The sequence below is a fragment of the Lagopus leucura genome, unplaced genomic scaffold, assembly GCF_019238085.1.
Source record: "Lagopus leucura isolate 7727_CA_CO unplaced genomic scaffold, USGS_WTPT01 Super-Scaffold_100159, whole genome shotgun sequence".
Classification (NCBI taxonomy): Eukaryota; Metazoa; Chordata; class Aves; order Galliformes; family Phasianidae; genus Lagopus; species Lagopus leucura.
Window position 1 is genome coordinate 12,254,461 of NW_024962335.1, and position 22,710 is coordinate 12,277,170.

Below are 22,710 nucleotides of genomic sequence, written 5' to 3' on the forward strand. Positions count from 1 at the left end.
TACTGATGGGTACAAATTATACAGGAAAGATGGAAAGGAAAACAGAAGTAGCACTTCGTCATATGCATTTACAGCTGCAGCAAGACATAGTTCAGCTGCAAAGAGAGTGGTAATGAAAAATAACACCAAAGAGAAATTGAAGTGGACATCTGCTCCAGCCTGCTCCAGTGATGTAGAGCCTCTCTCAAAGCAGTCAGTACCAGAGGACAGTGTACTTGTGTGGGCAGCTGAATTCCCCACATCTGTTTAGAAACATAGCATTGGCCAAAGATGTTCATGTGTTACATGAAAACCTACTCTAATCTAGAAAGTACAGGTTCTTCAGAAACAAATTAAAAAATCCCAACAATCTAGGAAGTGCAGTTGAGAAGTTAAAAACAACACCAGTGAACGAATTACCTGAACATAACACAGCAAAGAGTTTATTTGTTTCACTTAGAAAATGTCTTTGGCATAAAGTCACTGGACACACGTACGTTAAGTATACAGGTGCATCCCAAAGGGAGCATAGAAGGTACGCATTCAGCCATGATGCTCTTTCAGAACCACTCCCCATTTCACATCAGAAATAGCGAGCTGCAAGCCCCAGTTTCATTACTCTTTTTCCAAAACCAAGACTGGCCAGTATAGTCCCATGGTACACCACATGGTCAGCAAACCTGGGCTGAATGACCAACAGTGAACAAGATCCAGAGAACAGACAACCTCTTGGGATTGTCCAGGCTCAGGAAACAGACTCCAAAGAGAGCTGACCTTGTTCTTCCCAATAGCAACAATCAAATATCTTCCATCTTTCCCACTCCCTTGGAAGGCTAATGACTTGGTTATGTTAGTTCCAAGAGCTGGCTTCTTGTGCTAGGACAAAATGACATCTTATTTGAAGACTGCTATAGGCGCTGCTACACCATCAGCTTCCATTAAGAGACTTCTAAGAGAACTGACGATCACTGCTTCTCACCCCTCTGCCCGCAGCACCATCAACAACATTGTATCTGGAAAGCGACAGAGGTTCATTTTACAGGTAGGATCCTAGTACTTATGAAGAACCACAATTAGCAAAATTAATGCAGTCACGTCACCAGCACTCAGACCTGTTGCCATAGAAGCAGCTGAATGTCCAAGTTCAGCTGATCTTGTTTGCATGGAAGAACAAGTTCCACCAGAGTCTGAAACATCCACTCTGGATCAGCAAGGTTGCGTGCATCCCTTAAGAGTCACGCTGAGTTTAAGAAGCAGATTCACATCATGCAAGAAAGCAAGTTTGCTCTCTTCAATTCAGTAAATTAATAATGTGTAATAAGCCTGAGGAATTCTACTAGACTCTGGAGTCAAGGCATGAGATTAGACTTCTATGACTTTCAAACAATAAAAGTAGAGAAGGGAATTAAAAACGAATGAGCAAACACTACATTTTAGAAACTGGTGTGGCATCAAAACATAAGACAAATTGATGAGAGATTCTCACTAGAAAGGAGATCCTGTTAGTTGACAAGGCTAAAGAAAGTGCTTTCGCATCTGCCATAGGAAAAAGAAAGTAAAGCGTGTTAATCAGCAAGCATAGAATAGAAGAAATAGTGAAATCAGCTTCTCGGGTGATTTAAGTTACTCCACCCAAGATGAAGCAACAAAGAAAAAACCTAAAGAGGCAGAGGACTTCCTGGAAAACCTGACCAGATATATTAACACAGTACTAATTAGTAAATTAGCCTATTGCACAATTTAAAAAATAAATAAATATCTTAAAAGTCCGGGAGAACAAGGAAGTACCAGGTGACAACATTCCTATCAGAACAAAAAACTGGAACCACATTGGCTTCATAAATTTCTCTTGAATCTCTGCTAACAAAGTAAAATAAATACCAGGAGAAAAAAAAAAAAGGTTCCAATCATTTGGAGAATAATGGAAGCATGGCAAAATCAAGCCATTATAGATAGTACATACATATATATAGCAAATAGCTTTTGGCACATAAACACTGCACCCGCAGCCAACAGGATATCTCATGTATTAACTTACTTCTGTGTCCAAGTGATGGTGTAATTTCCAACACCTCTTCTCTTCCATTACCAGGAACAATTTTATAAAACACTGCTGATAATAGGAGCTGACAGACCTAGCAGTAAAACTACAGCCTGTTCCCAGAAGGCTATATAGAATAACTATATAGAGTCACAAGCATTTAACCCACTGAGTGAAAGTGTATTTAACAGAGAGCATAATACCTTTGGTATTTTAGGGTCTCAAGATATTCTACAGGTTAAAACCAGAGTAAAACAAACCTTGTTGCTGTTCAAGTTAAATTCACTTCCAGGAAAGGCAGTTAATCAGTCAATCAATCCATTGCATTTCATCATCAACTACAGGCAGCTGTTTTAACGTAAGAATCAACATTGCAGTCCAGCACCTGGAAGAGCCTTTAGAGCAGCTTGTTCTGTGCTCGTAGTGCAGCAGTTGTCATTGTTGTGCACTGAGATAAACTCAACAGTGTTTCAACAGAAAAAAAACTAAACCCATTGCTTCAGATGTCTGTATAGCTTTCTGGCAAACAAGTATGTTACCTTTCAGTTGTCTACCATGATTAGGATTTATTTTTCTTAGATATCACAAGAGGGCTTATTTATGACTGGAGAGTGTATAATTTAGATGGCAAGAAAGCAGAGTGAAACATCAATCTGCATACTGAGGAAACAAAAACAACCTGCTTCTCCACTTTGTTAGTGGCAGAACTGGAAAAGAGCCAGCAAACCTGAGGGCAGTGGTGTCGAGCACATCCCCTGTAATGAATAGCTTCACATACCGTGAACCTGGAGCTTGGAAACATGATGGCTGAGGACACGTATGATACAGGTCTGTAAAAAGTGGCAAGGAGATGAGGAATAGGAGTGGTCATTACTACATCTGACAGTGGGATAATTAGGGTCACCCGATGAAATCATCAAGTAAACCATTAAAATTGCCTGAAGACTGTTCTTTTTAATACTGCACAATGAACTCAGGGTCCACTGCCACAGAACACTGTGGAGGCCAAATGTATAAAAGGATTTTAAAAAAAGGACTAAGTGCATTCATTAAGGCCAGGTCCAGAAGGAACTGCCAGTTCAGAAAGTCCACAGACTGCTGGAACAGTGTCAGAGAAAGACTTTTGTACCCAAGCTTTATTTTTTATGCTTCTGTGATCACCTGTTACTTGGTGCCCTAGAGAGAGGATAGCAGATTAGATGGCCTTTGGCCTGATTGCATGCAGCGTCTCTTATGGATCAAAGCCCCTGATTTAGGCATTTTTTAGAGCTTGGAAATGTTAACCTGAGGGGAAAAAAAGAAAAAGAAGGGAGCATTTGAAAAGCTTGTCTGCCTGCTTTGCTTCTTTTCAGCCTCAGAGATGTGCTCCTTAATCATACAGTTTCCATGAAGGGTAAAGTACCGCTCACTTAGCAACAAACAGGATTTTATAGCAGCCATCGAAAGCTGTGTGACTGCTCCCAGATCTGCCCACTCTCCCATGTAAGGCATTTCTCTGACCCAGTCTCAGCTGCAGGTTAAACACTCCCCTAATACTCCAGTGCTTCTTTTTAACAGATTACTGCCAAATCACTTTGTTTGACTACTATATTTACGACACGAAATAAACAGTTAAGATACTAATCCATTGGCCTCTTCTGGCTAAACCCTTCTCCCCCAACCACTAGTTTCTGTGTGGATAAGTGACAATAAGAATCTACAGGAAGACTCCTTGAGGACAAAGCATTGCTATGCTGTCTGTAAACATCACTGTTTCACCCAGAATTTGCCACTGATTGGACTCTGACTTCCAGCCGATCGGGCCAATACATTTCTGCAATGCAGCCGAGTAAACAATGCAACACAGTGATTCTGAGTCTGTAACTAAACAGACTGAAGTAGCAGCATAAGTAAGTCTGAAAATCTGCATTTACCTGGACACAGAGCAAGCTCTGAGACCAGTCATCACAGTTGTTTTTATGTATAAAATCTATATGCACACACACGTATGGACTAATACATCCATCATTAACCCTCATTTAAGGGACAGACCATCCAAAGTCTATGCTTCACCCAGTAAGTAAGATTTAACTGGGGGTGCCAGCTGCATCCAGGATCACACAGTGGCTTGACAGACCACTGTGTAAGGACAAATCGATAAACATGTTACTAAGCCAGCTTGTTCAGTCTTCAGTTTCCCATGCAATCAAGATAACACACAGGTAGATTGTTTGCTTTTATCGCTTGCAGTGGAGTTTGGACCCAGGTTACCTGGAATGAAAAGAAGACAAAAAAATGTTACTATTAAGTAAATAAGATCCAGATGAAGTTTGGACTCAAGCTTTAATACTTGTTATTTATGATACGCCTCGTGTTAGACCAACATCACTCCACATTCTCTTGGGGTTTTATTTCCTTATTCTGTGAAATGAAGACATACTAAAATAATAGCAAATACTATTTGCTATAAGCCACTGGAGAAGTAATTCCAGGCTTTGGCCTGTACCCAGGCTAATGTCAGTGGAATTCTCAGATCCCAGATGGTGCCGTAAAGCAGTCTGGCCATGACTTGAGTGGAAGGCTTTCCAAGCAGTAAAGGATGAAAACAAAAAAGAAAGGTCAGGTCATCTCATCCATCAGATCCCAACACACATTCTCACTGAGCTTTTCCCATGTTCAGTATTAAACATCTCAAGTGGTGATATTTCCACCATTTCCTTTGCAAGAGAAATCCAGAGATCTCAGGGTCCTTCAGTTAAGCAGCGTATAACACTGCCCAAATTTTTATCTTCTTAAGGTTTATTCCATTGCTCACTCTTTATATTTTCCTCTTCTCCAAATATCTGTACTTTTTAACACTTGCACTTCATTGCAGCCAGATTCTGAACCGGATGCCCCAGCAGACTTTTTTCAAGCGCTGTACTTAAGCGTGTTTGCATAAGCTCTTGCAAGTAAGTGAGCTCTGCTGCACTCAGGGCTCAGCTGGGCTCACACAACGTGTATCACATATATTCTGAGGCTGCATGTACTGAGGGGGGCAGCTGCATAGCTTGCAACCACTCTGAACAAGGGCAGACCCCACTTACATATTTCTACAGAGGGAAGGGTTAGGTACATCTCTCATGCAGTTGGAGCCAATGATCAGTACAGGAAAACTGCCTGATATGTTACTGAGAAGTCTCAACCACAAGCACTGCCCTTGAACTGGGCTTCAAGTGAATTATTTTCATAAAATCATGGAATCATTAAGGTTGGAAAATATCTCTGAGTTCACGTTGTCCAGCCATCCATGTCACTCTTTTGCTTGTGGGTATTTGACCAACATTTTCCTCACTTGTACGTGATGGTAAAGAGAAGACCTCCCTCTCCCCTTCTGCATTGCAATTTCTGCATATCCATGTGAGAGGCTGCACTGCAGCCTGCTCTCCCTTTTGTGGTTTTTCTATATGCTACAGCCTCCTTCCCACAACAACACGTGGCATTTCATACTAACTGTTGTACCCCTTAGGCCCATTCTGTACATTACTACTAATCTTACCATTGCCCCTATCTCCTTGCCACCCCCATTCCCCTCCTTGTCTGTTATCATGTTTAAGACCTTCACATTTACCTTCAAAAGCATCAATGCTCCTTCTCAGCTCAGTCTCAGCTCCTTTATTCTTCTCACTCTTCCTACTCTTGTCTTCTGGCCTTTTCTACAGATCCTGCTACAGTTGGAGCAAACACAGTCCTTGTGTGTACCCAACATCATTTCCCTCTCTCTCTTTACAACAGGAGCTAAAATGTCCGGTTACCACCAGTCTATGATCCCACTTGGGCTGAAAAGCACTGGTGATAACTAACTGCTTTTTCTGCCCACCTAGACTACTACTTGCAGGGAAGAAACAAAACAAAAAGCCAGTGCCTTCCAAAGGCACACTGCTTTGAAACCCTTGCAGTATTTCTAAGAAACTGCACACAGACATCAAGTGTCTTTGCTGATCACAGCCTGCCCAGCAGCAGCATAAAATTAACAGCATTCTGGTCAGGTTCAGAGCTGTTGTTGTTGCGCTTCGAAGCAGGCAATAGTGAAATTCAAGAATTGTGTTGATTTGATGGTGTGGTTTAAGCAAACCTTGTAAGACAAAACAAAATCTCCATGCACTGTGCTAGAACACCACCCCAGGAAGTTAATTAAAGCATGTAATTCAGAACATTACTGTCTGTATTTTCCTTGTGTTTTCCCTTCTTTTGCCCTTGTGTTTTCCAGGCTCCCCATTCTAACTTGTAGTTATCATTTTCTAGCATGTAAATACCCTGCCAGATTTTCAGAGACTGTTCAAAATAGTTTCACCCCACCCCAGCTTGTACTCTTTTCAACACCATTTGCTCTTACAAGACTGAACTGGACATTCAGTCTGCTTGAATAACGTCTTACTCTGAGCTTACTCTGCAAGCTACTTGGGTGTAGATCTGGTCTTTTGGTGCATTTGCAAGGTGTGATGTGTCTCTGTGGTACAACAGAATCACAGAATTAATGGTGACTTTGGAGGATGTGTGCACAGGCAGGCCCAAAGGGCTTAAGTGTGCTGTTTAATCTTCACAAAAGGTAGGGGTAACTATTTCAAACTGTGAAGCTCTCAATAATTGCATCCTAACCTGACTGTGTATCTAGCACCATCTCCCTCCTTCATTTCCACTTCTTTCCTCCCTTCTGCCACTCAGGGTATTGCAGCATCAGTTCTGACTAGGTCTGCTCAAGGACAACTTCAAGTTTTAAAACATTACTGGTCAGTTTCCTCAGAACAAAAGGTTTCCTGTTTTTATCTTTAAGATGGAACTTTATTCCATATCCATGTTCAGGATGCTATTAAATCCTAATGAAGCACATGCTGCTAATCAAGTAGCTGCAGTATCTTCAGTGGTAACTCAATTTTTCCTTTCTCCTGAGTCTCATCTCTCTAATGTGCCCTCTGCCATCTCCGTTCACTTTGGAACCACCAGGCTAGTGAAGCTTTCTTTCACAAGTAGTGAGTCAAATGTAACACAGAGTGATCTTCCCTCAGCCATTTACATGGGATGACCTAAGCCTACTTTCACCACACTTCAAAAGCTGTGGAGTCTCCCAGTGTCACTGGAGCAGGAAATCTCATTTAGCATAAAGCAAAGCAGGAAACATTTGCATTGACTTCTTGGAAAGACTTGTCAGGAAGAACACAGCAGGAAGGTAGGAGAACGGAACCTCTGCTGATTCCCTGTATTTTCAAAGTGGCTTGCCTGGAACCAGCCTAGGTCTCCCAAGGTCAGTGTTTTACGTTCTCCTTTATTGCCAGCTCTCATGAAGTTGCAGTGACAATTAATAAAACCTCAATATAATAGCATGATTTTGTCCTTATGGAAATAATCCAGACCAAGCTGGCATAGATTCACTCTGTTAAAAAGGAGACGTCCCTGCTGCCCTGACCTGTGCAATGCCCAGAAGGGCTCAGCACCCCAGTGTCCAACTAGAGAGATCAGTCTCCCTCTTGCCTTAATACGTACATAATTTTGCCATGTTGCCATATGGTGGGAATGGAGGGCTGTCTGCTTTAAAGCAGTCGACAACAAGAAACTTGGGGAATGTCTGATATTACGAAGAGCTGACAAATCAGAACTTCCACAATTCTCCATTTCTGTCACTAGAGGGTAGTGCAAGTCCTCAGCTCCGATCCTCTGAAAAGAAATGCCCATACATCTCCCTATAGGTCTACGAATTTTCTTTTTCCTGGTCCCGAGGAATGGGGCCCAGCAGCACACGCCGTCTGCTCATAAAATAAAGTGATGTGATGAGAGGGTAAAGACCAAGGTTTACTTTTGCCTCCCCAAATGCCAAACACATCCCAAAATGGGTCTACTATAGTCTCAAATAATCAATTTATGCCTTCTTATATTTTTCCTCTCTTGTGTTCATTTGGCATTTTTGAGCCTGTCCTTATTTAGCCAGAAATACTTCTAAGAATTCAATCAATCAAAACCTGGAACCTTTCTAGTACTTTGCTTTCCTTTTTGCTCTCCGGGGAATATCTTTCCACATCACATCATGGCAGACTTAAGGGAATTCATGTTTTTACTCCCACATTTTGAATTTATCAGAGCACAGCATGGCCAGACAAGTTGGGAAGAAATTTTCCTCCCTGAACTAGTTTATTTTCCTGCTATTGCAAGATGAAATGACATCCAGCACACCTCAATGGGAGAGAAAGACAACCAGGCTTAGTCCTTAGTTTTACTTCAAACTGACAAAGCACCTGGAATGTTGAGATGTTAGCAATGAACACATAAATTAGGAGAAATTGTTATCATTTGTTTATTCAACCAAATGAAGACTTGGAAGAGCTCAGCGAATATATCAACAGCTCCTTAGCAAAGAAGGGAAGGTTCAGATCTAGTGCTTCTCCATAGCTCCTATTTTCATGACCCTCTTTTCCATTTCAAAGATAAGGGAGCAAGTTTTAAAAACTTCCATCTTCTCACTTCTTGCTCTCTTACCTCAGCAGAAACTTGTTTCCTTCCTCACCAGAAGCCCTGGCACTGTAAACACACTTGACAAAAGCCAAATGATGTTGGGGGGGTTACACTGGAAGTCTGCCTGCACACTAACCACTACAACACCAAGCACATTGTTGCTGCTTAACTGTACATGCAAACAGTTTTTCACAAGGAGACATTCATCTTTCTATCCCACAGCTGCTCAGTGGGAAGCATCAGAAAGCATATACATGAGAAGTAGCAATATTACAGTAAGAATGCCATTAAATTGCCTTTGGAATTATGCTTAGTTTGATGCAACTTCTGCTCTTCCTTGATCCTGTTCATTTTAGTACAGAGGAAATAACAGGATCTACTCAGGAGCCTGTGTTGAATACATCTGCACCAATCAACCAAACTCAGAGGCAGCTTAAAACCACAAAGCAGAACGTGCTAATAGGAGAGGTTTTACCTGAGATGCCTTCAGCGCTCCGAACGCTGGCATGGCTTGTGCTGAGCTGCTCATATTCCAGTTTCATATTCCCAAGGTCTTCCCCTGAGTGTCCTTCACTGGCAAAAGAATTTGCTTCAATGCTTGAACCAGGAGATCGTTTGGCCTTGCGACCAAAAATCCCACTGGCAAACCGCTTGCCTTGCTTTGAGTTGGCCTGTGCATCTTCTTTCTTCACATCACGAATGGACTCTCTGGACTTGGATTTGTTTTTCAGGTCCATGTGGAACCGGGACAACAGTTTCTGAGGGCTCCGATTCTGCCTGCTGAAGTTCTCCAGAGGTGGTTCAATCTCTGGGAGTTCTTGCTCTAATGTGATTAAGTCATTCAGAAACTGATTTAATCGTTTCTTAGACTCACTTGTTTCTTCCCTTTCCATATTATCCTGATTATCCTCCCTGTGTCGTGAAGCCCAGAGCAACATATCACCACGAGTTGCCCCTGCCACTAAGCCGTACTTGGGATTAATGATCTTCCGAGCCACGGTGGAGGAATGAAAGCCTGATTTCCCAATTCCATGATGGTTTGGATTAGCAATACCCAATTCCTTGCAGAAATTTACTTCCTCTGAGATAGCGTAGAGCTCACGAAACTCAATGTCAAACATCTCCACATGCTGTCCTGTCAAGACTAGTAGGATGTTTCTGTCAATATGGGATGAACTCCATGTGAAGCTAAGAATAGGAAACAGAACCGTAAGATTCTTGCATACTTGACCCAGCCCACCCAACAACATGTGAAACACCATGAGAATACATAGCATTGTGCTATTTGCCAATATGGGTCAGGATAGATAGGTGAAGTTGAGTATTATTGTTCTTCATTAGGCACGCAAACAAGATCTGGAAGAAAATACCTGAAAACTGGTACTTTTTAACAGCATATCCTCCTTTTAGAAAAGCAACTGCAAGAGTCTCCAGATTGGAAACCTCTCTGAAAAGAACTGAGTACAGTGGCCCATGCAGTGTAGCACCATCTCTAGCACAATGAAAAAATCCACTGTCAGGGACTTGCTCCTGGGAGCAGTTTGTGCTCTACGCTACCTTCTCTCTTATCTTACTCCAATTTCTACAGATGCCAAACAGATTACAAAGAGGAGGATAAAAAAATGATCGACATGAGAACAAGACACACACGCCATTATTTATATAAGAAGAATGTAGCTCTGCCTTATGCAAGAGCAACCCACCTGTATGATCCAGTGGCCACCTTTTCACCATCTACCATCAAGAATCGAGATGCCAGTGTACCTCTGATCTTCCCTGTTTTCATGTAGAACCCAACTCCTGTCACAGAACGGATGCGGATGTTCTAACCAGGAAGTAAAAAAAACAAAATTTCACAATAAATAGGGCAGAGAATTAGATAATTGCCAACTCCAAGTCTTAACACATCACTCACATTATCTCATAACTTCTGGGACTACAGCTCATCATTAGACACCAGAAATCAGAAGGGCTGCAGAAAGGAAAGCAGTGTTGAAAACTCTGTTGTTGTCATCTTTCAGTACAACTTACTCCTATGCATCAGTTTATAACCCTGTCCAGTAAGTCAGCATCTCTGTAACCGTATGCTGTCTTCAACTATTCATCTTAGCCCACTGACAAGACAATGCTTTCCAAATGAGATAATCCACCATCTCTAGTCCCATGCTGTACATCAGAAGGCCCAACCCAGTTCAGGGAAATGAAGCTCTGAGTCACATCTGTAGTCTCTGAATCCCAATCCCTATTCCACAGCATCAGTGAGGTCTTTTCCAGACAATGTTAGCAGAATCACAAAACCAAGGAACTTTGCAATGCCTATGCAATCAAAAAGACTCAGAATGTATGAGGCTTAAATTAGGTTATTTTAGGCTTGTGTTCTGATCCCCACAACATATAGTTTGATAGAACTGGGCAAATTACAGGACTAGGCTATTTAATTATTACAGAAGGGGTGAGGAAACAGTTGTACCATTCAAAACATATATAGATGTTTCCTGCCTGTTACAACAAAGGAACCCTGACATCATTTTGCTAAGAACACCAGTTACAGTGTCTACCTACATTCATCTCTGTTCAATGGAGAGTGAAAAACACAGAATTTTATTCTGAATAAAAGGTGTAGGATAAGTGTCCCAAACAAATCAGCAAAGAAGTATTTCTGCAGATAGGGAAGGCAAAACTTCTCATGAAAAGTACTGAAGTAGTTGGAAGAAGGTATTATCTCTCCTCAAACCTCGTGTCTCACACCCTTTTAGCCACTGAATCTACAAATTATAACACAAAGCAGTACAAGAGACAGAGGAAAAAAAAAACTGATTTCAGGCTACCTGATTTTCTACAACAGATATGCATACACATAGTATAAAAACATAGTTGCATGTTAGACTGTGAGCTATTCTGCACAGACCAATGCTGAAGTCCATGGGTCCTGGCTGCTCGAGGATGAATTGCCAGACAGGTGTACATACATATTGCCTAACATTAAAAAAACAATAAAAATAAAAATAAAAATAAAAAACCCAATGCTTAAAAGCACTCGTTGCCAGCAAAGTTTGGAGCAAATTATCTTGTCACTCCGACATACAAATTTAGACCATTTTCTTCATACCATCTGTTTCTCTTAAGAATTCTTTAACAATGAAAAGCTAAAAGGTATTGTGATCTGGAGTAATAAATATAGGGTTAGGAGTCAGACAGTCTCGTGTAATCACAGTTCTGGCAGTATTCCCTGCTACGTTCTGTGAAAGCCAATTCACCTTTGCGTCATTCTTCCCCCATCTGCAGAACAGGAGAATCATGAGGAATTGGCTAACGCTAGCACAGCCTCAGATCCCACAAAGAGCTAAGTACTATTACTGTGAACCTAATTGACAGCTTAAATATCAATAGGCCGTAGAAATCAGCATGCAGGAATGAGTGATTAGAAGAATGTGGATTTTTGTCAAAAAAAACAGTTTTCTGAATATAACTCTTACCTTTTGAATCGGTTCCTATTTGCTTCAGTAAAATACAGTGCTGGCAGTACAAATTCTGACTAACAGTAACTGATGATACTACTGTTTTGCATTCATCTACTGCTTGATCTGTCTGCAGTCCTGTGTGGGCATTAGCTAATTAATCCTCCCAACACCAATGACAGTATTATCGCCCTGTTTTAAAGATGAGAAACCTGAGAGACAAAAAAGATGAAGTGACTTGCCCAAGGCCTAGCTAGCAGTGAGTCATTTGTGTGGGATGCTGAATGCAGGTTGGGTAGAGCACAAGAGAATGGCTGCCCTTTCCAGTATTTAGAATAACATTTGTAGACTGGCTGGTTGACTAAAAATAATTGTCTTTTTTCCTTGCTGAATAAAGCTGGATTTGGAATTTGCCACATCATGGAATCTTGACTGGAGGTGTCAATGAGGACATCTGTCCTTCAAATCAGCTGACAGCTCTGAAATGTCTTATTCCTTTCTGAATTGAGTAGTACCAGCCTGTGTAAGCAGACTGCTTCTTAGCATGAAACAAGTGTGGATTTTATTGTGTTTGTATGTTATATCACCTTCTTTAGAAAGAGAGAAAGCACATTCAAATTTTTGCAGTAACTGAGCTATGTTTAACACTGAAAAAGGGGATAGAACCAAACAGCTGAACACATAAACCTCCTTGAACAAAGTAGGCACAGGAGTGTATAAATGCATCTTGAAATGCAGAAAACAAGCACTAAGTCATATAAAACACCGAGTCACTTAATAGGTTATTTGTATAATGTTTCCTACTTGAAGGATCTTGGAGCACTTGAAGACTAATATATCAACTGTACAGAGAAAGAACAAGCCTGGATTCACGTACTGAAGATTACACAACAGAAGTGGAAAGACAAATATAAATGAGGTGAGATTTCAGCCATTTTCTTTGGGCACTAACGTTACTGTATGAACAAGTACTTGGGGTAAAGGATCAGTTCGCTTCCAGGTAGAAGAGACCTTTTCAAACCTGTACTCTTGCAGCAACTTGCTTAAGTTTGGTTATATCCTGCCTCATGTAGGCAGCAGTCTTTGTTAGGTTTCCACATTTCCTTTACACAGACTTACACCACTCCTCATTGCAAGCAGTGACTAACAACTCTCTGGCAGCAACTTAATACAGACTGGTAACACACCAGCCTAATTAATTCACACAGTAAAGGAATCAGTCTTTCTTGATTTATTGTGACACATTTTTAAACCTTGTGCTGCATCCACACGAAGTTAAATTAGACTCAACTGAGAAAGTCAGTAGTACACTGTTACTGACACGTAGTTGACCACTAGCAGATCCAAGCAGGAGTGCCCACAAGCACGGGGATGGATATCATGAGGTACGCGGGATGGACTCTAAAGGTGGGTGCTGCAAGTATTTTCACCAGGGAATCCTCTATGTCCCTTTGCTCTTAGAACTTCTAGCAATTGATATAAATGTTGCAAAGGAAGCAGAAATCTGTGTTTCCTTTGGGATGAATGGCAAGAAAGATTTAAATCAGATAAAGGACAGGCAACAGACCATAGCAGTAGATGTTACGTGACAGCAGCTCAAAAGTCCCTTATACTGACTGAGGGTTTTTTTGTGTCTTTCTAAACAGAGACACCTGTAAATTACTGTTTTTGAAAGGTCACGAGCAGTCTAGTAAAATTTTCTAACAGATAATTAAAACAAAACAGCACTGCAACACATCACATTCAGCTTCTCCGTTGAGTTAGAATTGAATGAGGAAATCTGGAAGGTAAGACAAGAAAAACTGAAACAAAATTGAAAAAAATCTTTTAGGCAGAAGCCTTTAAGACTACCTGGAGAGAGGAAAAGAACTCTTTGCATGTTAGGAAAATGAATGTAAAAATTAATATCAAAGTGAACTTCCTGCAGATACCACATTCTCTGCATTTCCTCAGAGCTCTAGGTGAACTCCATGTCTTTAATCAAAAGTGTTTTTCATTGAAGACTTGATTAGCAGAAGCACAGGGAAGAAAACACCTCTAAAAACTACTGACAACCCCCACCTTCAGGTCAACAAGAGGACATTTTGTGGGGCTATGAATTTTATATCTATGAGAACTTTGATTCATTCTGATCTCAAAAGAACACCCTTATGTCAAACATAACAAAAGTCTGGCAAACCACGTCCTGCAGGCTCAAGAAGCCACATGACTCATACAAATAAGACATGCTCACATTAACATCTCAGGATGAATGCACAGATGATTGAAGTTAAATGCATTTTTAACGAACTCTGGCCTTCATGCAAAATATGAGATTTTCTCATTTCAAATGTGAAGTCAGTGAATAGTCTTTGTAGAGTGTGATACAGTCTTCCTACACCATTTTCCTTGCTGTGAGACTGTGGGAGGATGGTGATACCTTGCCATCTTAAAAAAATAGCCAAGAATTTTGTGAAAATGCCCTGCATTACAAGTAGACAAAGGGCAAAATCCAGTGTTAGCAGTAAGCTTCCCTGTACTGGGAACTGTTAACTGTTCACTCTGCATCGGGTGAAGGGATCGATGGAGGACAAGAACAAGAATCACAGCAGTCTGAGCATCTGGTGATGACAGAAGTCAGAATAAGCACCCTGAAGCTGCAGCAATGCCAACCGATAGTAATGTGTCATCTCTTTTTTTCCTCACATGAGAATCTGACATTAAACCTTCAAGTTATCTCCCACATTGCTGCAACTTTCTGTGGAAAAGCCAGCACTAAAAATGCAAAACTACCCCAGACATGTTAGCTCAGTGAGGTGGGGTAAGTCCTCAAGTGAGAGATTACATCTTGCTTGAGATTCCTTAGTTATCCAAAACCTGGTGTCAAATTATGATGATTTCTCACCCAAACAGCAGCACTGATACATCCAATAAAGCTTCGCAGGAAAGCGTGACCAACAAGCTGCTGCTCATCTTCTTGACCCTTATAGTCACACTGGCAACGGGAACTTGGGCAGGATGGTAAGAAGCCATTATTCTTGAGAAACAAGTGACCTGCTTTTCCTTACAGGAAGGCCCTTCCCAGTCTTTCCATAGCACCATAGAACGGAATAAACTGCATTGACCTTAACAAAATAAACTAAAGCCTCCTTAGCTGAACTGGAAAAGGAATATAATATCTCTAGGAGAGGAATTTATGACACAGGATGACACAGCTGGGAAAACAAAAAAAAAAAACAAAACTTAAAGGACAACAGTCTGTGGGTTGAAAATTTGCAGAAGAGTGAGGAACTTAATTAAAGAAAGATGTTAAAAGGTTCTTCCTTGGTGGAACTCCTTCAACTCAGTATGAGTCTAAAGAAAAACACAGCAAGTGCTGCTGTGAGAGAAGGGAAGCACAGAAGAGATTTAAGAGTTTTCTAGTGCTTTTGATGGCATCAATATTGAAGTCGTCGTTCTTGTACACAATGACATGGTGAGAAAGGTACTGGAAAACAGGTACCAGAGCAAATGGAACCACTCGTACAGTTTTCTACCGAAGCAACCTGAGCCCAGACCACAGAACACCTCTGGAGCTTGAAACAGGTCTATTATAACAATGTCTGTGTCTCGCTTTCAAATACACTAGAGGAAAGATGAGAAAGCTGCTCAGCTGGATGCCTTTTCTCATGAAGAAGTCCAGAAACTACGAGCAGTGATAGTTCATAGGAGCACTGTTCAGAAATATGCAATTCATTTTCACCCACATGTAAGATGGTAGTGCTTGAATGGTTAATATGAGCCTCTCTTACCTTCAGAGCTTTTCGTTTGTTTGTTTTTAACTATAGTGTTTGTGGAAGATCTGCCCTTCCTCCACACAAAATGGGACTTTTTTAAAAAAAAAAACTGCTCTGCAAAGCAGTTGGATCACAAGAGTGGTGAGCCTTGCACCCTGTAGATTGTTTCCAATCTAGTGACTTTTCCAGTATTTGGAACAAATCTGTAGTAGTGACAGTGACTAAAATGGTGAGCAACACAATAGCAGCTATAAACACACAAAAGGATTTCAGTTTGTATGCAATGGAAAGAGATTCTACTGAAGTTGCTTCTGCCTGCCAAGCTAAGCTGCCTACTCTACTGTGGTTCATGTGCTGTGTGAAGACGTACTCCAATATGGAACTGGAGAGCAGTTGTGCCCTACAGTCCCAGATGTTCTCAGGCAAAGGAATATAAGCTTGTTCAGTCCCAGATGACAACTGATAGACAGGAAAGTCTCGATTTCACAAAGTATGTATATGTGTACTGTTAATGTCTGTGTGGAGTCCAGTTACTAAAATAACTACTCTAGAAATCTGGGACTTGCATAGGAGACCTACAGGAATTTCCTCAAGCAAATTTCTTCCTAAAAGAAATATAAAGGCCACAAAGACCAAAAAACTACACAGATCTCTGTTTCAGGTGAAAGGCAAATGATCTCTCCAAATGAGTTACAAGGTTTGTTACAACTCAGGAAGGCCACTTAACTGCAAAAAAGATGATTCAGTCTTGAATATCTTACCCGAATCTGCAAGTCACTGAGTTCAAGGCATCTGCACATTTCCAGGAAGAGCTTCACACCGTCCTCATCTAGGATTATATAGACTGGGATCCAGCGTTTGTATGCTGCATTAACAATATCTCGGAAGATATCCTGGTCTGTAAATACATCCATGACCACTGCAATAATCTAGAAACAAGAAGACAGCAGACAAGCAACTAAATAAAATATTAGGAACTGAGAGGAAAGCCCATTTTAATGGTACAAAATAAAGGAGAGCACTGATAGCAGAATATGGAAGAGTACACAGGTGAGACAGGAGTACAGGGATGTATGTGCCCAAGCATTTCCAATAACCTTGTAATTTTCTGGCGTGGCTCCTGCTGCATTTTAAAAAGAATGCAATAACTGTCTTTGAGGGGTCTTCCTCTAAGGGATGGCTATTTCAGCAGCCTGAAAAATGCCAAAGCGAAATACCCATTTTTAATGCAGTGTTGTGAAACTCTCTTTGCCTCCATTAGGATGCACTTAAACAAAGAGAAACACTGATAAAAGTCTAAAAAAGAAAAGTGAAAAACTCAGCCATAACACTTCTCAGAAGGTGAGTAATGGAAGAATGAACGTGCAGAGGAATGGGAGCATGAGTCCTCAGCTATAGTGCACAAAGCAGACAAAAAGAACTCTGCTCTCAGGGCTGGCTTTATGAGGAATGTCATGTACAGCTCAAACATAAACATCTCATAATTGTAAGGAAGAGACTGGAGCACACATTCAAGATTTGGAGGCAAAATGATCATTTGCTCTCTTCACATATACGTTTTTTCCTGGTATGAATACCTCTTTCCAGACACAGATCTTTTTATATAAAAGCAAGAAAGCAAAAGGTTGCACTAACATGACAGACAAGCCTGAACATTCATAGGATGAGTAACAAAACAAGATGACTGTGGGCAACTTTTATGCTGACCTTACATATTTTGTCTTCCTCTCCCCTTCTGTGTCTTTAACACTATTAGAAGAATCAATTCCCTTTTCCTCCTGAAGGAGTTATGCTTCACAGCATCCTGAAAGCTATGCATGAAGGAAACTGCAGTTCTCCCCAGCCCTAGGAACCACCAGCTTGGCAGGTCAGAGCTCTCACACTGATGGTAGGCTGGGAGTACAGTTGCCTAAATTCTAGCTTCCCAGGCACCAGGGTCACAGCAATGAGCTGAGCTGTGCTGCAGACAGCACATATAATGTGTGAATGGAGCTGAAGACTACACCTAACAGCAGAATTTTCTTCAGGTGATGTTTGGAAAAGGTGCAGCTCCAGTTGCAGTAGCTCCCTGTGGAAGGGGGGATAATTCTCACCAGGCACTTCTTTCCTTCGAAAATGCCCTTGAGCAAAATGGATGTGGGAAAGTGATAGCACAGTAAATGTCCTCTGTTTTTGTTGAGTCTCTCTGTATGGCCAACAATAACCAACAGCTCTGCTCTGTCACGCTCCTTCTGTCAGCAGTGCTTACACAAGCTGTTCCTTATTAGAAAAAGAAAAAAAGAGCTGACATTGTGTTTATGTCCATCATTAACATGTACATTCCTGATACAGGTGAACTATGGAGGAGGTACATTACAAGCTAATTTTAAGTCCTTCAACAACTTCTCTTAGGTTAGAAGAACTGGATTTCAGCTCCCACCTTGGTCCTTACTTTCTAACTAAATCCAGCAAGAGGCAAGGAATTCTGAAAAATACATTGAAATTCCATCACTTCACTCTTCAACAACTTCACATGCAGGCACATTGTGACTTAAGTTTTCAGGTATTAATTGAGGCATGCTGTGCTTTCTTAACCTTTCACACACACTGGTCTGGACGTCATTACTCAGCAGCAAGAACACCAAATAAAATTCATTTAAAATAAGAACATTAGCATAGAGAATTGATGAAAAATAGACAAAAGAAGTAGGAATGTATTTCCTTTCCATCCCCTCCATCCACAAGACAACCAATGACTGCAAAAACTGAAGCACACCCTGGACAGACCACTGATTATTAGTACTGGCATTGTCATATGAAGGGACAGTTGCCTGCTGGCTTGGCAGCTCTACATCAGTTCAGGCTTGTTTGCAAGACTATGGACTTAACCCACAAATATGGAAACTAAGTCCATAGAAAAAGCTGATGAACTGCCTTACAGATGGTTCTTTCAAGTCTCAAAATGTGAAAGGGGCAACTGCGCTGTTGATGTTGGTCTTTCCAAACCCCTGACACTACAGATGATCTGTCAAGATAACCTAGGAGCGTTCTCAAACACAGCAAGTCAGAGCATGAGCACCTACCCCACGTAGGAGTTTTTCTTTTCTCCATTCCCCTCTCTGCCCTATGGATAATAGTGCTACTTACCTATAGGATCTATAGGTATGCCTTGCTCTTCATGGGTATTTACAGATTGGCAAGCATTAACTTGCCAAAATCATTGCGGCAAGACAGCTCAATTAATGTACGTAAAACACTAATGATAAGCCACCCCTAGACATGTGCCAAATATTACTAGTATCTCTTTAGGGCCACTCCCTCCCAAAAACCAAAACAAAGCTAAACACCAAAACAAACAAACAAAACCCCCACTCTAATCTGTTGAATGAAAAGCTCCTACCTGGAGATTTTATTCTCCAAGTCAGGCTTGATGGAAAACAATAGGTACTTACTTAAGAAAAAGACCATTAAACACTAAAATGGCTGTTAAACCTAAAACCACCTTTGGGCTGGGAGGGGGACAGCTCATCCGGCCGGTGAAAAATATATCTACAAAGAAATTAATTACCTGTGTTCCAGGCACAGGTATTGAAAAGAGCAAAGTTTCCCAGTTACCATACAATTTGTAGAGGCATTTGCAGCAAAGCAAGAGGATGCAAGTCAGAGCATCAGCAAGTCAGAGCATAAGCATTTTATAGCTTCTGGTTCTTCTGTGTGACTGATTGTGCCAGTAGTGGAATAGGATAGCAGGGTGTGCATGTAGTGCTGCAAGCAGGGAGTGGAGAACACCCTCTGGTTAAACGTCTCTCTGGAAAATTTTCTGTGTTTCCCAGCAGATTTGCTTTAAACAAGCCTCTGCAAAGGCTGTGCATGCAGAGGGTGCGCTTGAAGAGTGGCGGCGGGGGAGAGTGCTGAATCAGAAAGCAGAAAAAACAGAAAGCAGCAAAACTCAGAGAAGGAGTGAGGCGGCTTATGCTGCTGTCTCCCCTCCAGAGGGGAGATACCAGCTACAAAAGGGGTAATTTCACAGACAGTCTTTCCTGGAGATTTCACCCAGACCTAGAAAAACCTTGTCACTGCCCCCTAACTCTTTCATGCAAACTCTTGGAGCATCACGGCTGGCTTGTTTTCTTGCCAGAGGTGCACTGTCACCACTAACAGTCTTTTCTAGTCCAAGATAAACAGGAGGAACAGACTCATATTGTCTGGACTCTGGCTGCCTCGCAGTCAGGGCTGTACTGGATTGCAAACACAGAAAACAATCCAAAACAAACCAGCTGCCCTGTGTTTAACTGGGGTTACCTGCACGTACAGGAGAGGCAGCTGGAGCAGCACCACATCCTGCCTGCCCTCTTGATCATACACTGCAATTGGGCAGGAAAAAAACAAACCACGGCTACAAAATCATAATGGGGGTCTGGGGGTGAACCCATTCCAGACGTCAGCTTTGGCAAACTGCAGTGTGATGGGTGATGAACCGCTTGGAAAACCCAGCCTGGTGGCAACCAGGAGAGCGAAGCATGGCTGGTGTGGTGGTGGGCTCCTGCCACCCCGCGTGTCCCCAGCCCGGCCCTTCTGCCTGGGTGACCAACACGTGGACACAGCCCAGGCACAAATGCACACAGGCCGCTCCTTACCTTCTGTGCCTGTTGGATCATCTCCCTCACCACCTCCTTCAGGTGGGGCACGTTCTCCTCCTTGCGAGGGTGCGTGAAGAGGGCCACACGGCTGATGCCCCGGTAGAAGGTCTTGTCGGTCCAGCCCAGGTCCAGCGGCGGGACCTCCGTGTCCGAGAGCTCAGGCCAGTAGGCCAGCGAGACGGCCTTGCCGCCGGGGCCCCGCATCACCTTGGCACTCTCCCGCGGGTCTTCATATGCCCGCCAGCTGCCCCGCAGGGCCTGCAGCTCCTGGCTGGAGAGGAAGCCCTGGAGATGCTCCTTTCGCAGGGTCTCCCTGTATGCGGCCTCGCCTCGGGTCACCAGCGTCTCCAGGGCTCGACGTTGCTCCTCACTATAATAGAAGCAGGCCTGCGCCTCTGTCACCTTCTCGTTGACGTGCGACTCGTCCAGCAGGCACACCTGGGAGTCCGCCATGCTGCCGGCATCCGCAGTGCCGGGAGGCTGTGGAAGGAGGGAAAGGCAGGGCCGGCACCGCCTCACCTGGCCTGCCCGAGCCCGCCCCGACAGGTGGAGCAGCCGCACCGCCCCGTGCCGGCCCCTCACGCTTCTCTGGTTCAATGAGAATATGGCTATCCCCTTCATTCTGGCCCCCTCCCAGGCCTGCCCGCCTGCAGCTCTGACCATTGGGGGACGGGGGTGGTGCTCCCGCAGCATGGCAGGCTGGCTGTCCCTGACTGCTGTGCCTGGGGAGAGCCAGGCTTGAGCTGCTGCTGTGGCTTGCAGGAGAATCATTGAATGGCTTAGGTTAGGTTTAGGGGACCTCACAGCCCACTCAGTCCCACCCCGTGCTGTGGGCAGGGCTGCCACCTACCAGCTTAGGCTGCCCAGGGCCCCATCCAACCTGCCCTTGACTGCCTCTAGGGGTGGGGCACCCACAGCTCTCTGCACAGCTGTGCCAGTGCCTTGCTGCATTCTGAGTAGAGCATTTTCCCCTAACTCTAACCTAAATCTCCTCTCTTTTAGTTTAAAGCCATCCCCTCTTGTCCTATAGCGTGCAGGCATGTGAATTCAAAAATCTATTTAAAAGGGTTTTTTTTTTCTTTTTTTTCCTTTTCTTTTTGAAGGTGACTGCATTCATCAGGAATGAGGCAATGCAGGCAGACCATGACAGTGGCCATTGGGCCCTGCTGGCTGCTAGCCGGCCGCCTCCCAACCCACCAAAAGAGCAGCTCAGTGACTCCCAGAAAGCCCAAAAAGCAGGAGGTGGATGCCGTGTTTACAAGCAGTAGGATGACAGAGCGATTTGCCCAAGGCTGCCCAGCAGGCTGGTGTCAGAGCTGAGAATAAAACTGCGCATCTCCAAGACTCTGGCTGGGAGTGTGAATAAATAGCCCTACACGTGTCCCAGCTGAAAGACTGGGGGCTGTTATGTTAAATGATTAATTTTGTGTGGTATGTGATAGTTGCTAGGGGCCCTAATCAAGATGCAGGCCCCATTGAGGTTTGCAGTGCATACACAAAGGATAAAAAGCACTTCTTTCCCCATTGTAGCCCAAGGACAGCGCAGACAGAGATGTGCAAGGAAATGGGTATAAAGGCAAGGCAGTGGTGATATACAAAACATTCAGAAGCATTTGCAGGGCTTTTCATATGTGATTAGCCCTAATTGCTCACATACACAAAATGCACAAACTGAAGGAATAGAGCTGGAGGATCTGCTCTTTGTCTCCTCCCTGTAAACGATCACCTGTGCTCAGTTTGTTATAAAAAAATCCATGGAGGAGGTAAAGCACTGTAGCTCTTCCCTGATTTTCTTCCTTAAAATGGAAGGGAGAGTTTTAGCATTCCAGACTGTCATCGATAGCTTTTCCTGTCATGGAATTCACTTAAAATTTGAAATTGCACTTTGCAGAACCTACTCCTGTGCCTTTCAAATCTCTTAAAAAATACAATTTCAATATATGCTCCTTTAGATTGATTATCGTGGAAACAGGGCTTATGTGGCAGTGGCGTCTCTATTTGTCTGCTTGTCTGTCCATCTCTATTAACTTCTGAACCCACTGGCTGATTTCAAATAAAGGTGGCAGAGGCATAATTATACCCCTACAGGTTTTGTGAAAATAAAGAGCCTGATAGCAAAAATAAACCCTATCACAGTCCCTTGACAGGGAAAGTTGCATTAAAGGTTCACGCCTTATTAGACTTCAAAGATTCCATAAAAGTTGGAACGCTAATAAGTTCCTGAACTGTATGAAAAGCTTCAAATGAAGTTTATGCCATGTTAGACACCCCAGTCAATCAACCACAATATACAAATACACAGGAGATTCTGCTTTGTTAGTGTCAGTACTCACTGAACTGCTTTTTCCTTCTGCACCAGAGGCTGCCGTCAGCTCTGCAATTTCATGTGGAGCTAA

At 42.7% G+C, this 22,710-nt stretch overlaps 1 protein-coding gene across 2 annotated transcripts; it reads right to left on the reverse strand.

Annotated features, from left to right (window-relative positions):
* Positions 1-404: 404 nt before the first annotated feature.
* FAM83F (family with sequence similarity 83 member F) lies at positions 405-20,806 on the reverse strand. Of its 2 annotated transcripts, XR_006182090.1 has the most exons (6): positions 20,312-20,806; positions 16,457-16,624; positions 10,186-10,307; positions 8,958-9,670; positions 2,281-4,270; positions 405-992 (listed from the first exon to the last, which is right to left on the reverse strand). XR_006182090.1 is itself a non-coding variant. In XM_042890022.1 (5 exons), the coding sequence occupies exons 1-5, from the start codon at positions 20,765-20,767 to the stop codon at positions 4,206-4,208; spliced, it is 1,524 nt and encodes a 507-aa protein (XP_042745956.1). In that variant the 5' UTR covers positions 20,768-20,806; the 3' UTR covers positions 405-4,205. The 2 variants fall into 2 exon arrangements, 1 of the variants encoding a protein (XP_042745956.1); XM_042890022.1 differs by having other exon boundaries at positions 405-4,270.
* Positions 20,807-22,710: the final 1,904 nt, after the last annotated feature.